This window comes from Melanostigma gelatinosum, assembly GCF_949748355.1.
Source record: "Melanostigma gelatinosum genome assembly, chromosome: 24".
Lineage (NCBI taxonomy): Eukaryota > Metazoa > Chordata > Actinopteri > Perciformes > Zoarcidae > Melanostigma > Melanostigma gelatinosum.
This window is the reverse complement of record NC_136657.1, coordinates 3319010-3335892: the sequence shown is the minus strand read 5'-3', so window position 1 is coordinate 3335892 and position 16883 is coordinate 3319010. Positions and strand designations below refer to the sequence as shown.

Sequence of the window (16883 nt, the reverse complement as noted above, 5' to 3'; positions counted from 1 at the left end):
ATGTGGACCAATGGAGTAACCGTGTTCGTCCCTTGTCCACACAGAGGGAGATGAGAGGTAGCATCACCTTCAAGATTGTGCCCAGTTACCGGTCCCAGTCCATGTCGTGTGAGGTCGGGAGTCAAACTCGCACACACACACACACACACACACACACACACACACTTGCATGCGTTTTTGCATGTTCTATGTGGGTTAAGAATATTAATTTAGCATTTTCTGTTGCAGAAAGAGTCGCCCGATGTGTCCCGACAGTCGCCTGCAAACGGTCATGCCAGTGTCACCAGCTCCATCCTGGTATGTTTCTGCGCCTCCTTTTCACACACACACACACACACACACACACACACACACACACACACAGAGAAATGGCACCAGGCTACTTTTTAAAAAATGCTGGAGAGAATACATTGAATGTGGTCTCAAATACGAACACTAAAACCTCTGTCTTCCCGACTAGGACCTGCCAGCGACGATCCAGCCCAAAGGGCGTCAGGTGAGATTTGCTCCTCCTTCACACCTCGACTGCTCTCCTTTTTTTAATTCACTTGTGTGCTCCTCCCTTTGCTTTACAATCCGCTACTGGTGCGACGAACTGACACGCATCCCAACAAGTCCAAATCTGCACGTATGCACTTAAAAGCACTCGTGCGATCTACCATCTATTTTAAGACATTATTCGGCTTTGCTCTCCAATGTCGGACCTCGACTGTGCTTTGGCCTCCCTTGAACATCGCAAAGGTTTCCCTCACAGTTGAGCAGATGATTTAAAAAAGGATGCATCTGAAATGCATTCGTCATTTGATTTCTGCCATTTGTGTCTGTTTCGTTATGTTTATTATGCTCTGAGATCACACACATACAATGCGGTACTTGTTATACATAAGAAGCCGCGTCCATATGTGGGTCCCTCATCACACCTCCTTTGTTTATGCCCCCAACATGTTCTACTGCATGATATATGTGTAAGTGTGTGTGTGTGATGCTCTCAACCCCTTAGATCTCCAGACCTGCCATCAAGGACAAATTGTCCATCAAGGTAAGACGTCTCTAAGTGGACTCTTCGTAGCCGCAGATCCCAGCTCCTCCCACCCCCATCGCACAGCTCGGTTCCTCATCATAGTGGTGTCTAGATCCCATGCAAGCTGTCAAGGCTCAGTCTTCATACCTTGTTCGTGAGTGGACATGAAGGGCAACAGAAAATGTGGATGTGTGTGCGATTAATAAACGATACGTACGCTGTTCGATCATTTTCGTCTCGCTTTTCATTGAACTAAATGTTTGTGCCCTTTCCTGCTTCGGCTGATTGATTTCCCCTCTTCCTGTCTTTTTATCTCCTAATGACGAGCGTCGCCGCTGCATTTCTAACTAAACAATTTCGCAGCCAGTATCCTTTTTGTGTGGGCAGCTTGGCCAATCATATTCTTTCCCGCATATTCTCCCACGACCGCAACGCTGCTCTTTGCCACTTTGTCAACAACTGACGCATTTGGCGTTTGTCTCCCTGTCCCGCCCCTTCCAGATTTACGTTCGCGCTCAGTTCGAGTACGACCCGACGAAAGACGACCTCATCCCGTGCAAGGAGGCCGGCATTCGCTTCCAGGTGGGTGACATCATTCAGATCATCTCCAAGGACGACCACAACTGGTGGCAGGGGAAGCTGGAGAACACCAAGAACGCCACAGCGGGCCTCATCCCCTCACCTGAGCTGCAGGAGTGGTGAGTAGGCCTCCTGCAGCTGTCTGCCACGCATACACAACATGTCTATTTCACAGTACAAGTGCTGTTTTCAGGCGCGTGGCGTGTATAGCGATGGAGAAGACCAAACAGGAGCAGCAGGCCAGTTGCACCTGGTTTGGCAAGAAGAAGAAACAGTACAAAGACAAGTACCTGGCCAAGCACAATGCAGGTAAGCCAACGCGCACCGTAGCGGGCAAATAGTGCGACGGCGCGAAGCTAACGCACGACAGGCATTCCATGTTAGAGCTGAGACGGTGCAAGAAGAAGAAGTGCTCGTTGTGGCGTTTATGCAACATGTACACTTGAGCGTTTCACTGCTGTAGAAGGTAAATGACTGTTTGTGTCACCGCTGCACGTCTGTAGCGTCCCCCCTCTGACGGACCTCTCCCACTGCTGCCTAGACGTTGCCTCTTTCAGTTACTAACAGCGTTGCAATTAACCACTTTTGACGAGTTCTGTTGCGGTGTTTTCTTTTTGTTCAATTTGTCTTCTTCGATGGTGTCTTTTTATTAACCCTTCCGCTCCCACCCTTTGTCCATATTTCATGCCGTCTCTTACCCAATGACACGGCTGCATGTAAGTAACTGCAGACAGCTGGCGTCCAGCCTCTGTGTTTCTCTGCCTCCTCTCTCTGCTTGTGTACCTCGTCCTCCTCTTATGAATGACGGCTGCTTTGTTGTTCGCAAAGATGACGCAATGCCAGTCAGCTTAGAATTGCTCGGCTTGGTTATGTATTTATTTTCTTGTTAGAAATAATCAAGTTTTAAAGCTTTCTCACGGCGTCTTGTTTTTATTTCGCCGTCTTGTTCCACGTTTGATTCAAGCCACGGCTACAAACCATCGGAATTAATGTTAATCTTATTAGCATTGCTTGTGTCCCCTATGATTCGCCGTTAGATGTTTGCATTCACACTATTGTCGAGTATGCACAGTTGCCAGTTTGTGAGGTACATCCTGTTAAAACGAATGCAGTCTGACACAGCCCTGCAAGTGAGCCTTTGTTTAAACTGTTTCAAGAGAGGTGTTGATTCATTCTACTGTTAGAACAGATACAGAAGAGCATTCTGTTCTACTGAGAGGTCTTTCTAACATTTAGTCCACCCTATTCATATCAATAAATGGAAACACGGCTCTAAAATAACATTAAATCAACACTATAGCCTTCATGAAGTCGGATCTATTGCAGGGCTGCTGTATTAGACTGGTGTACCTAATAAACTGGTGTGTGCCTGTATATTAGCCACTTGCTTCATACATTATTCTTTATGTAACCACCATGTCGGCCCCTTTACAGCCGATGCCGCGCTAACGTTCCTCCTCTGTTCTGCAGTGTTCGACCAACTAGATCTGGTGACGTACGAGGAAGTGGTCAGAGTGCCGTCATTCAAAAGGAGAACGCTGGTCTTGCTTGGTGAGTTAACGATTTAATTTGTGTAGGGCAGAGAGAGAGAGAGACACTTAATTATAGATTATAGAGTTTGTCTTTACGAAAGTCACGATGCAGCATGCGATTTAGAAAGTCATCAGAAAGTATGCAATAAAGAGCCATAGACTAGTCCTAGTGTAGAATATTCTATTTACGGATTGACCAGCCTTTTGTTGACTTGTTTCTGCTGTATCCCGTCATTCAGGTGCACATGGAGTTGGACGGAGGCACATCAAGAACACGCTTATCACCAAACATCCTGACCGCTTCGCCTACCCCATCCCCCGTAAGGACAGACACACTTGCATAGCGACTACACAAGCTAGTCTTGACTACAGTCTCGTCTGATTTTAAGTGTCGGCTGTGGATGCGACCGTGAAGCCAGAGTGTCATGTATTTGCTTGTTCAGCCTTTTGCAACAAAGCCAGAAACGCATCGGCTCGGTGTCTTCGTCTGCTCCTTCTCTGCTCAGACACGACTCGGCCTCCGAAGAAGGACGAGGAGAACGGAAAGAACTACTACTTTGTGTCCCACGACCAGATGATGCAGGACATCAGCAACAACGACTACCTGGAGTACGGCAGCCACGAGGACGCCATGTACGGAACCAGGCTGGAGACGATCCGGCAGATCCATGTGCAGGGCATGGTCTCCATCCTGGATGTGGAACCACAGGTAACAAAGGAGCTCCTGCCTACACCACCAGCTGATCAGTGCCATCGCATTATCAAAAAATCTCACGTTTCTTCAGTACGTAGGGCAGTTTGTTTGGAAGAACGACAAAATAAAAGTGCGTCTCTCTCTCGCTCTCTCATCAGGCACTAAAGATCCTCAGGACGGCGGATTTTGCTCCCTATGTTGTCTTCATCGCAGCTCCCACTGTCACCCCAGGCATGACCGAGGTACAAATACTTTCTCACTTCCTCTCCCACTCGCGCTGGTTGTTCAAGTTCACTTCATTTGCACAAACTCTCTCGCTCTCATTCAGTCCAACTGATTTAACCGAACCGCTTCCAAACTTGCGCCGTGTATAAACCGCCTTAATTTGCCTTCCTGTCATCCCTCTCTCCTTGCACTGCACGTGCCCTGTATGCTTTAAGCGTGTCTTCATTTTTCTTTGCCGTGCCTATTTTCATTTGCACTCAAGATTCCAAAGTGGTGCAAGAAGCTGCCCGTGAGTACTGGTTCAGTGCTGCGAGTTCAGCTCGTCTGGCTGTTGTAGAAAGGCGCATCAGGCCTCTGTTTGTGTAGCTCTAGTCGTCCTTTATCCGTGCCAACTTGTAGTCCTCTTGATTTCCTCTAATAATCCTCTGTCGTGCAGCTTCATTATTAGGGACCAACCCTACCCCCCCTGTGTCGTGGATGACGAATTGTTCTCTGATCAATGTTGTGATTTCAACTTTCTCCATCGCTCCCTCAGGATGACTCCCTTCAGCGGCTCCAACAGGAATCCGAGATGCTGCAGGGGACCTACGCCCACTACTTTGACCAGACCATCGTCAACAACGAGATCGACGACACCATCCGACACCTGGAGGAGGCCGTAGACCTGGTGTCCACCACCTCTCAGTGGGTCCCCGTCTCCTGGGTCTACTGACACACACTCGACGGCAATCCGCTCATCGCTCTGGACGATCCATCTCCGATCCAACGCGGATGCTAAACTTCTCACGTCTCATCAGAATCACACATTTCTGTAGATAAACTGTTGTTGAAAAAGAGGGAAATGAAGAAACCAGTGACTCACCACAGAGACTTCATCCTGCCCCCGCCCCCTTTTTCTCAGCAGCCTCAAAGGCATATTGTTGTGTACATATATACATATATATATATATAAAAATGATTAAAAAACGAAGTGAATCTGGTTCTGTCCTAGCTGAAGGAGTGGAGGGGCAGTGTGGTAGATATTTTGTACTTTTCTTTTGTAATCGACGTACGGGCGGTAATATTGGCGAGGCAATAGCGAGCATGACCACAAAGCAGTCTTAGGTGGGTGCCTGTGTGTGCGCGTTGACCTTTTTAAGGCACTTCCTGTGGTAATCTTGTGTCCTCCCCTCCAACACCCCTTCGTCTCCTCGGCCCCTGTGACATGCACGCCGAACCTTTAAAGCACATTAGAAGCTGCTATAGTGGCGACAAGTAACTCCCTCAGCTCCGAATGCAAGTGTGAGTGAAGCAGAAAGCACAGGAAACTTTGCAGTTCCCCCCCCCCCCCCTCCTTTTATTTCTTTCACTGGCCCTCTGTGCCTGTCAGTTTGTCGAAGGAGCACACTGCATCCCTCTACGCTGCCTCTCTCCGTGTGTTAGCCTATTGCACCATGCTTCCCCTCCGAGCCTCCGACGGCCCTTGTTTTTACGCCTCAGTTTGCACAAAATGGACAATGAAGAAGACGTGTTCTGCACCTCGTCCCACCTCACGGTTTATATTTCATCTTCACCCCTTCTCCCCTGCGGACATGACATGCCAATCAGTGGTGGACGGACCTGGAATATCGTCCTCGGGGCACGATCGGCGCTGTCAAAAAGCGCTTCCATCAACCACAAACTCTGGCACCTGAACTGAACGAGGAAAACAAACTTAACGAGAAGGAGGAAAACAATGAACTGCCTCATCAGAGCCTCGGGGAAGAAGTCGGTAACACCTATGCACACCCCTGGTGTCTGCCCGGCACACCACCACGACCACCATGTTCTTCTCTGCCCACACTCAAATAGTGAGCCATGCTTGTTAAAATGAAAATGTTGATAGGAATATCTGTGGAAAGGAGGGGGGGGCCTCGTGTAGGTGGGATGAATCCAATCCTACAGCCACCATTTTGGAACTGTTAACTGTTGTCTTTAAAAATATAAAGGAGTATCCTTGTTTTGAGGGAGAGAAAAATAACTACATTTTGTGTGTAAATGTTTCAATGGTGCGTACGTCATGCGAGTGAATAACCAAGAGCCAGTGTATATTAACCCTTAAAAGAAGCTCAGTATGTGACAGCCTCTTCATGCTTTACCGGAAGTGAGACGACACTGCCCCGCCTGCAGTATCTCGGTAAGTAAGCACATCAGGTGAAGGGTCTTAGACAAAAGATGAAATGTTTTTTTTTTTTTTTTTAAGTCATTCTTTTCCACTGTGTGGTGTGGTTGCTGTTGCGCCACTTCGAGTAAAGTGTTTTCATTTCGAGTCCTGTGTAAATTACCTCTGCAAATGACAAAAGCAGCTCTTCTGTATGAAATGTTCTTTTTTTTGTTATTTCATTTTTCAAAAAAAATATATTTCCTTTTACGTGTTTAAAGTAAACCGCCTGGTCTTCCTTCTGTTGCCTGTCGTCAATTATTCTGTCGTGTTAGGAAGTCCCAACGGGATTGAATTCAGTCCAGCACACCTGACAACTCGTCAAGCAACATTTAGGAATATTGTCTCATTGCTCTTGTAAGTGAAGATTTGTCTTTTGGATTTCTCAATGATCCGATTTGAATGAGCGACGCTCCCACAGACACAGCGATGGAAGTCTATTCTACATTCAATATCAACAGCGACAATCTCTTATGCAGCGCATGCATTTCCACAGACCCAGGCTCACTGTCGACAGCTTGTGTTAGAACTCGAACAAAAATGAATTGTCTCTACAGTAGGGGTCTCAAACTCCCGGCCCGCCACCTCATTTTATGTGGCCCCCGAATCCGACAGCAAAAAAAAAGTTTAACAATATGTTACATTTACAACAAGCCCTTTGTGGGCTACCATGATGCTGATGTGGCCCGGAGTGAAAATGAGTTTGAGACCCCTGGTCTACAGTAACTGTGCATGTGTCCTGCGAGTTATCATCTTCAGCTCTGGTGTCTCTGATCGGTCGTGGAAGCAGACCGGACCTTCCTGGACCAGAGATGGATTTGAACCCTTCTCCTCAGGGCGCCGCGCGTCACTCACTGTCAGCTGCTGATCTCGGTGAGCTGTCCCTGAAGCACCAGGCCCGCACATCTGTTCTGGGATTTGTTCTCCACACTGCTGCTGTGTTATCTTCTGACAATCACATTCCCAGCCCGCGAGTCGAGAACCGAGCAACATGTGAAAAACGAAATCCAACCCGCTTGACCACCTATGACGCTTTTCAACATGTTATACCATGACTTTTATGAGACTTTTTTCGAAATTAACTCCACTTTTTACATTTTTTACAGGAATGTAAAGAAACACAAGGTTTGATAAGATACAACATTATATGCAGTTAATAAGAATTATTTAATAAATAATTTAGAATAAATATTTAAACATAATTATTTAGATATTAATATTGGATGTTTACAACATATGATACTGTTTACTATACTAAGTTTACTGAACTTAGTACAGGTTAGGGTTCAAAACGTCATAGATAGTCAAGCGGTTTGGATTCCTGGTTTTTCATACGGCCGGTTCTCGACTGGAAATTAATGTCGAAAAATGTCTCATGAAAGTCATCGTATAACATGTTGAAAAGCGTCATAAAATGAATTAGAATAGAAAACCCCTTACTGTATAATTGTCCTGTAACAGTAATAGATTACTTGGTATTACTTTGAGTCATACAAGTATGTTTCTTGTGACAGATAATTTACCTAAAAAAGGTATTTTATAATCAAGCACGTGGTATTTTTAGTTGCTGTAGGCCTAAATGATAATTCAATCTGACATTTAATCGATAGAAAGAGAATAATTGTGATGATGTACTAATGTATTAAATACATTTGGGGTATTGTGTTGGGAATATATCACTATTTGACATGAGGCTCTACTTCGCTCTCACCGGTGAACTCTGACCCGATGACGCATGCGCACACGAGTGACAACAACTTGAGTGGATCCTCACACGGGAGAAGTTCTCGAGTCCTCCTGAACCTGCTCCACAGAGACTTATGGAGGATGAAGTGAACCAGGAGAGGAAGGAAAACAACATGGATAACTGGAGTTCATTGTGAGTTATTCTGTCATTATTGGGTTATTTAGTCAGAGGCTGAACGGACACAAACAAACACGGACAGGTAGCTTCATTTGTAGCTAGCCTAAAGCTAACCTATGCTAACGTCTCTACAGTTGGTACTTTGCCTGTTTGGGGTGAATAAATGAATGACGCAGCGGTCAAATTCACCTGAATCATGCGAGACGTAAACAAGAGATTATTAAACATGGCGTTTTATATCGATTTTATACAGTTTTCCTACTGTTATTGTCAAAGGAAATCAACGCCACCTGTGATGCAATGAAGTTAGCGCACATGCGCTTGAACTACATCCGGATGTGATGATCCTGTCTAGTCGGTTTCCGGTTTTGTTTTGAAAGTTAATTTATGAGTGAAATAAAAAAAGACTGACGATACATCATCATTTTTTCCTGAGTGATGAAGCTGCTTGTTACATAAATGACACATTGTATTGTTTGACTATCATATTTATTGATACTGAGTGATACATGTGCCCACTGATCACAGAAGAAGTTGGAAACAACTTTGGTGATTTTGTAGTTAAAAGTCAAGCTCAAAGAACAGCCACGTCCACTTTCCAGTAAGATCTTCTACGACATATTTCTTGACTTAATTTGATTCGAATTATTTAAAATAGTTAACGACAAAATGAACTGAAAGATAATTTATCAGTGCAAATATCCACTCTTTATTTCCTACAACAAGGTCTGTTTGAATGTTTGTGACATGGTTCAACTTGAAATGAATGAAGGACTTTATTTATTCTGTTTCATCGTAGACGCTTCCAGGAGGTCTGCTGTTGACTCGGTCTGTGGGAACTCTGGAGGAGTCTTCAGGTTTGTCCAAATCCTGCATTTCTCTGTCATTTTATCCATGAATGTGTTGCTTTTCAGTGCTTTTATTTGTCTCACACTTTTAGATGTTTGGCCTCAATGACATCTGGGAAGAAGACGTGATGAAGAGCAACTGAGAGAACATCGTCTCTGTGTTACAGCTCTGAGGTAGGGTATTTATTTTCTCATTACCAGCTGCATTGTGTTGAATGTTGAATATTGACGGCATAAGAAATATTTTAAATGTAGTGGCCTCTTTAGCTTCATGAACTTGTTGATATGATCTGTAATGGACGTTCAGTGTGAATATCATTATCTCTGATGTCTCCTCAGAATAACTGAAGATGATATTACAGCACATTTAAGGAGCTCATTTTCTTCTTTGTTGGTTCTCAGAGAAAAGACAAAAGGCGGTGGGGGAGGAGCAGCAGACAGGATGGAGACAAAGTGTTCAAGGTGAGAGACGGGCCCCAAAAACACCACCCTTCTTCCACATCTGGAAACTGCAAATGACATGATACTTGTATGTGACTGGTTGTGTGTCTGTAATGTGTTTTGTTTGCATCTCTGTCCTTCAGAAAACGCCAGCGGAGCAGCTGGAGAAGCTCAGGGAGGCTCATGAGAAGCAGCTCAGCTGTCCGAGATCTCAGACAGAGGAAGCTGGACCAAGTCAAAGTAAGGGAACACCAGTGAATCAAAATGTTGTCTTAATACTGTGATTATTGTTTCAGCAAGTAAAGTATGCCATAAACATATCAGTATAGTTTGTCATGAAAATGTACTAATATAGTTTGCACTCATGAAAATGTTGTTGTATTTATTGTTGCAGTAATAATAATACATGTATGTGATGCATTCTCTAACGTTGTCCTTCTCTTCTTCTCCTCAGATGAGTGCAGACTTTCCAGACCAGACCAGACCAGACCAGACCAGAGGACGACGGGGTTTCTTCTCTTCACCGCACAGCAGCAGAAGAAGACGTGGGTCTTCTTCTGCTGCTGTGCGGTTACTCTGAGATCTAAAATAGAGAGTGGGGGGTGGAACAAATTTTCAAAATTTGCTGTGCAGCTAAATTTTTTAATAAAAACATTTACATAACCCTTGCCGGTCATTTCTCTGAAAACCCAGGAGGAGACGGACGTCTCGACTCCCGGGTAGTGGACATTGATGTCTTCACATAGGTGGGGAGCGAACCCGGGTCTGCGCGATCCAAACCGGGAACCGTGTACACGCACCATCATGTCACTCACGCTTTGAACTCTTCTCTCGCTACATTTGACTTCTTCCTTTGGCTGTTGGACCTCAAAAGTTACTGCACCACATAAGGATTGAACCCACAACCTCCTGTCTTCTAAGCTGTCGTCTATCACCACAAGCTATCTGATCTGATGCTCATATCTGGCTCATTGCATCTTTGTCTCCTCTGTTTTGACTGGTTGACCTTAAGATGTAACGCATTACTGAAGGTACAAACTCATAACCTCCAGTCACTCATAACCCAGCCTCACGTATGTCAAGTCGTACATCTTCATACAATATTTAACTTCCTCATCTTGGGTGTTGGACCTTAAAATTCACCGCACCACGGGATGGAGCCCACAACCTCCAGACTCCTGATCGGTCCTCTATCACCCTGAGCCATCGGATCTGACACGCTGAGCTGCTGCAGCGTCACACATCCTCCTGCAAAATAAACCATCACTCTTCTCTGTGAAGCTCCTTCAGTTTTGTTGTTAGTGTTTCAAATGTGTGGAGGAAACAGACTGGACCTTCCTGAAACACAGTTGGGGTTTCATCCTTTCACCTCATGTTGTCACGCATCACTAGTGTCAGCACTTTCACTCAAAAATCACTGCACCTCACAAGGAGCGAACTCATGACCTCAGGTCTTCTGAGCAGTCTGCTAACTGACTGAGCTATTTGGTCACACCGCCTTCACTCAGCTCTGAAACACAGAAAACCTCTGGAACAAAACTAACATTCAAGCTCCTTTACAACAACGAGAGATTGTTCTGCACATTTACAAATAAAACATCAGATCACATTATGAATCGTCTTCAGCTCTGGTGTCTCTGATCGGTCGTGGAAGCAGACCGGACCTTCCTGGACCAGAGATGGATTTGAACCCTTCTCCTCAGGGCGCCACACGTCACTCGCTGTCAGCTGCTGATCTCGGTGAGCTGTCCCTGAAGCACCAGGCCCGCACAGCTCTTCTGGGATTTGTTCTCCACACTGCTGCTGTGTTATCTTCTGACAATCACATTCCCAGCCCGCGAGTCGAGAACCGAGCAACATGTGAAAAACGAAATCCAACCCGCTTGACCACCTATGACGCTTTTCGACATTAATTCCCAGCCCGCGAGTCGAGAACCAAGCAACATGTGAAAAACGAAATCCAACCCGCTTGACCACCTATGACGCTTTTCGACATTAATTCCCAGCCCGCGAGTCGAGAACCGAGCAACATGTGAAAAACGGAATCCAACCCGCTTGACCACCTATGACGCTTTTCGGCATTAATTCCCAGCCCGCGAGTCGAGAACCGAGCAACATGTAAAAAACGGAATCCAACCCGCTTGACCACCTATGACGCTTTTCGACATTAATTCCCAGCCCGCGAGTCGAGAACCGAGCAACATGTGAAAAACGGAATCCAACCCGCTTGACCACCTATGACGCTTTTCAACATGTTATACGATGACTTTTATGAGACTTTTTTCGACATTAGGTTACAGGTTAGGGTTAGGGTTTAGGTTAGGGTTCAAACGTCATAGATAGCGGCCGGTTCTCGACTCGCGGCATGGAAATTGTTATGAAATTGTGAATGTTGAAAAGTCTCATAAAAGTCATCGTAACCTAAACCCTAACCCTAACCTGTACTAAGTACACTATAGTAAGTTTACTGAACTTACAGTGTAATATGTCGTAAACATCCAATATTAATATCTAAATAATTATATTAAAATATTTATTCTAAATTATTTATTAAATAATTCTTACTAACTGTGTATATAATGTTGCATCTTATCAAACCTTGTGTTTCTTTACATTGTTGCATGTTTTACATTGTGTACTTAGTACAGGTTAGGGTTAGGGTTCAAAACGTCATAGATGGTCAAGCGGGTTGGATTCCTGGTTTTTCATGCGGCCGGTTCTCGACTGGCGGGCTGGGAATTAATGTCGAAAAAAGTCTCATAAAAGTCATCGTATAACATGTTGAAAAGCGTCATAGGTGATCAAGCGGGTTGGATTCCGTTTTTCACATGTTGCTTGGTTCTCGACTCGCGGGCTGGGAATTAATGTCGAAAAGCGTCATAGGTGGTCAAGCGGGTTGGATTCCGTTTTTCACATGTTGCTTGGTTCTCGACTCGCGGGCTGGGAATTAATGTCGAAAAGCGTCATAGGTGGTCAAGCGGGTTGGATTCCGTTTTTCACATGTTGCTTGGTTCTCGACTCGCGGGCTGGGAATTAATGTCGAAAAGCGTCATAGGTGGTCAAGCGGGTTGGATTCCGTTTTTTACATGTTGCTCGGTTCTCGACTCGCGGGCTGGGAATGTGATTGTCAGAAGATAACACAGCAGCAGTGTGGAGAACAAATCCCAGAACAGATGTGCGGGCCTGGTGCTTCAGGGACAGCTCACCGAGATCAGCAGCTGACAGCGAGTGACGTGTGGCGCCCTGAGGAGAAGGGTTCAAATCCATCTCTGGTCCAGGAAGGTCCGGTCTGCTTCCACGACCGATCAGAGACACCAGAGCTGAAGACGATTCATAATGTGATCTGATGTTTTATTTGTAAATGTGCAGAACAATCTCTCGTTGTTGTAAAGGAGCTTGAATGTTAGTTTTGTTCCAGAGGTTTTCTGTGTTTCAGAGCTGAGTGAAGGCGGTGTGACCAAATAGCTCAGTCAGTTAGCAGACTGCTCAGAAGACCTGAGGTCATGAGTTCGCTCCTTGTGAGGTGCAGTGATTTTTGAGTGAAAGTGCTGACACTAGTGATGCGTGACAACATGAGGTGAAAGGATGAAACCCCAACTGTGTTTCAGGAAGGTCCAGTCTGTTTCCTCCACACATTTGAAACACTAACAACAAAACTGAAGGAGCTTCACAGAGAAGAGTGATGGTTTATTTTTGCAGGAGGATGTGTGACGCTGCAGCAGCTCAGCGTGTCAGATCCGATGGCTCAGGGTGATAGAGGACCGATCAGGAGTCTGGAGGTTGTGGGCTCCATCCCGTGGTGCGGTGAATTTTAAGGTCCAACACCCAAGATGAGGAAGTTAAATATTGTATGAAGATGTACGACTTGACATACGTGAGGCTGGGTTATGAGTGACTGGAGGTTATGAGTTTGTACCTTCAGTAATGCGTTACATCTTAAGGTCAACCAGTCAAAACAGAGGAGACAAAGATGCAATGAACCAGACATGAGCATCAGATCAGATAGCTCCAGGTGATAGACGAATGCTTAGAAGACAGGAGGTTGTGGGTTCAATCCTTATGTGGTGCAGTAACTTTTGAGGTCCGACAGCCAAAGGAAGAAGTCAAATGTAGCGAGAGAAGAGTTCAAAGCGTGAGTGACATGATGGTGCGTTTACAAGGTTCCCGGTTTGGATCGCGCTGACCCGGGTTCGCTCCCCACCTATGTGAAGACATCTATGTCCACTACCCGGGAGTCGAGACGTCCGTCTCCTCCTGGGTTTTGAGAGAAATGACCGGCGAGGGTTATGTAAATGTTTTTATTAAAAAATTTAGCTGCACAGCAAATTTTGAAAATTTGTTCCACCCCCCACTCTCTATTTTAGATCTCAGAGTAACCGCACAGCAGCAGAAGAAGACACACGTCTTCTTCTGCTGCTGTGCGGTGAAGAGAAGAAACCCCGTCGTCCTCTGGTCTGGTCTGGTCTGGAAAGTCTGCACTCATCTGAGGAGAGAAGAAGAGAAGGACAACGTTAGAGAATGCATCACATACATGTATTATTATTACTGCAACAATAAATACAACAACGTTATCATGAGTGCAAATTGTATTCGTAAATTTTCATGACAAACTATACTGATATGTTTATGGCATACTTTACTTGCTGAAACAATAATCACAGTATTAAGACAACATTTTGATTCACTGGTGTTCCCTTACTTTGACTTGGTCCAGCTTCCTCTGTCTGAGATCTCGGACGGCTGAGCTGCTTCTCATGAGCCTCCCTGAGCTTCTCCAGCTGCTCCGCTGGCGTTTTCTGAAGGACAGAGATGCAAACAAAACACATTACAGACACACAACCATTCACATACAAGTATCATGTCATTTGCAGTTTCCAGATGTGGAAGAAGGGTGGTGTTTTTGGGGCCCGTCTCTCACCTTGAACACTTTGTCTCCATCCTGTCTGCTGCTCCTCCCCCACCGCCTTTTGTCTTTTCTCTGAGAACCAACAAAGAAGAAAATGAGCTCCTTAAATGTGCTGTAATATCATCTTCAGTTATTCTGAGGAGACATCAGAGATAATGATATTCACACTGAACGTCCACGTCCATTACAGATCATATCAACAAGTTCATGAAGCTAAAGAGGCCACTACATTTAAAATATTTCTTATGCCGTCAATATTCAACATTCAACACAATGCAGCTGGTAATGAGAAAATAAATACCCTACCTCAGAGCTGTAACACAGAGACGATGTTCTCTCAGTTGCTCTTCATCACGTCTTCTTCCCAGATGTCATTGAGGCCAAACATCTAAAAGTGTGAGACAAATAAAAGCACTGAAAAGCAACACATTCATGGATAAAATGACAGAGAAATGCAGGATTTGGACAAACCTGAAGACTCCTCCAGAGTTCCCACAGACCGAGTCAACACCAGACCTCCTGGAAGCGTCTACGATGAAACAGAATAAATAAAGTCCTTCATTCATTTCAAGTTGAACCATGTCACAAACATTCAAACAGACCTTGTTGTAGGAAATAAAGAGTGGATATTTGCACTGATAAATTATCTTTCAGTTCATTTTGTCGTTAACTATTTTAAATAATTCGAATCAAATGAAGTCAAGAAATATGTCGTAGAAGATCTTACTGGAAAGTGGACTTGGCTGTTCTTTGAGCTTGACTTTTAACTACAAAATCACCAAAGTTGTTTCCAACTTCTTCTGTGATCAGTGGGCACATGTATCACTCAGTATCAATAAATATGATAGTCAAACAATACAATGTGTAATTGATGTAACAAGCAGCTTCATCACTCAGGAAAAACTGATGATGTATCGTCAGTCTTTTTTTATTTCACTCATAAATTAACTTTCAAAACAAAACCGGAAACCGACTAGACAGGATCATCACATCCGGATGTAGTTCAAGCGCATGTGCGCTAACTTCATTGCATCACAGGTGGCGTTGATTTCCTTTGACAATAACAGTAGGAAAACTGAATAAAATCGATATAAAACGCCATGTTTAATAATCTCTTGTTTACGTCTCGTATGATTCAGGTGAATTTGACCGCTGCGTCATTCATTTATTCACCCCAAACAGGCAAAGTACCAACTGTAGAGACGTTAGCATAGGTTAGCTTTAGGCTAGCTACAAATGAAGCTACCTGTCCGTGTTTGTTTGTGTCCGTTCAGCCTCTGACTAAATAACCCAATAATGACAGAATAACTCACAATGAACTCCAGTTATCCATGTTGTTTTCCTTCCTCTCCTGTTTCACTTCATCCTCCATAAGTCTCTGTGGAGCAGGTTCAGGAGGACTCGAGAACTTCTCCCGTGTGAGGATCCACTCAAGTTGTTGTCACTCGTGTGCGCATGCGTCATCGGGTCAGAGTTCACCGGTGAGAGCGAAGTAGAGCCTCATGTCAAATAGTGATATATTCCCAACACAATACCCCAAATGTATTTAATACATTAGTACATTATCACAATTATTCTCTTTCTATCGATTAAATGTCAGATTGAATTATCATTTAGGCCTACAGCAACTAAAAATACCACGTGCTTGATTATAAAATACCTTTTTTAGGTAAATTATCTGTCACAAGAAACATACTTGTATGACTCAAAGTAATACTGAGTAATCTATTACTGTTACAGGACAATTATACAGTAAGGGGTTTTCTATTCTAATTCATTTTATGACGCTTTTCAACATGTTATACGATGACTTTCATGAGACATTTTTCGACATTAATTTCCAGTCGAGAACCGGCCGTATGAAAAACCAGGAATCCAAACCGCTTGACTATCTATGACGTTTTGAACCCTAACCTGTACTAAGTTTAGTAAACTTAGTATAGTAAACAGTATCGTATGTTGTAAACATCCAATATTAATATCTAAATAATTATGTTTAAATATTTATTCTAAATTATTTATTAAATAATTCTTATTAACTGCATATAATGTTGTATCTTATCAAACCTTGTGTTTCTTTACATTTCTGTAAAAAATGTAAAAAGTGGAGTTAATTTCGAAAAAAGTCTCATAAATGTCATTGTATAACATGTTGAAAAGCGTCATAGGTGGTCAAGCGGGTTGGATTCCGTTTTTCACATGTTGCTCGGTTCTCGACTCGCGGACTGGGAATGTGATTGTCAGAAGATAACACAGCAGCAGTGTGGAGAACAAATCCCAGAACAGATGTGCGGGCCTGGTGCTTCAGGGACAGCTCACCGAGATCAGCAGCTGACAGCGAGTGACGTGTGGCGCCCTGAGGAGAAGGGTTCAAATCCATCTCTGGTCCAGGAAGGTCCGGTCTGTTTCCACGACCGATCAGAGACACCAGAGCTGAAGACGATTCATAATGTGATCTGATGTTTTATTTGTAAATGTGCAGAACAATCTCTCGTTGTTGTAAAGGAGCTTGAATGTTAGTTTTGTTCCAGAGGTTTTCTGTGTTTCAGAGCTGAGTGAAGGCGGTGTGACCAAATAGCTCAGTCAGTTAGCAG

General features: G+C 44.3%; 1 protein-coding gene and 2 long non-coding RNA genes across 4 annotated transcripts in view; 2 read left to right on the top strand and 1 right to left on the bottom strand.

Annotated features, from left to right (window-relative positions):
• Positions 1-6449, top strand: part of caskb (calcium/calmodulin-dependent serine protein kinase b) — a 28909-nt gene extending 22460 nt beyond the window's left edge. Inside the window, exons 17-27 of one of the 2 annotated variants that reach the window (XM_079296164.1) lie at positions 45-113; positions 229-297; positions 461-496; positions 1001-1039; positions 1523-1719; positions 1794-1909; positions 3071-3151; positions 3372-3452; positions 3639-3841; positions 3985-4068; positions 4587-6449. In XM_079296164.1, coding sequence (XP_079152290.1) covers positions 45-113; positions 229-297; positions 461-496; positions 1001-1039; positions 1523-1719; positions 1794-1909; positions 3071-3151; positions 3372-3452; positions 3639-3841; positions 3985-4068; positions 4587-4763 — 1152 coding nt within the window. In that variant the 3' untranslated portion in view covers positions 4764-6449. The remainder of the gene's footprint in view (positions 1-44; positions 114-228; positions 298-460; positions 497-1000; positions 1040-1522; positions 1720-1793; positions 1910-3070; positions 3152-3371; positions 3453-3638; positions 3842-3984; positions 4069-4586) is intronic. The other variant, XM_079296165.1, reaches the window with a different exon arrangement.
• Positions 6450-7981: 1532 nt separating this feature from the next.
• On the top strand, positions 7982-9929 carry LOC306797395. The gene is made up of 6 exons (XR_013773127.1): positions 7982-8109; positions 8894-8951; positions 9035-9116; positions 9345-9404; positions 9527-9623; positions 9838-9929. It is a non-coding gene; the product is annotated as an uncharacterized lncRNA (long non-coding RNA).
• Positions 9930-13791: 3862 nt separating this feature from the next.
• LOC306797236 lies at positions 13792-15738 on the bottom strand. Its single transcript, XR_013773107.1, has 6 exons — positions 15603-15738; positions 14761-14818; positions 14596-14677; positions 14302-14361; positions 14083-14179; positions 13792-13866 (listed from the first exon to the last, which is right to left on the bottom strand). It is a non-coding gene; the product is annotated as an uncharacterized lncRNA (long non-coding RNA).
• Positions 15739-16883: the final 1145 nt, after the last annotated feature.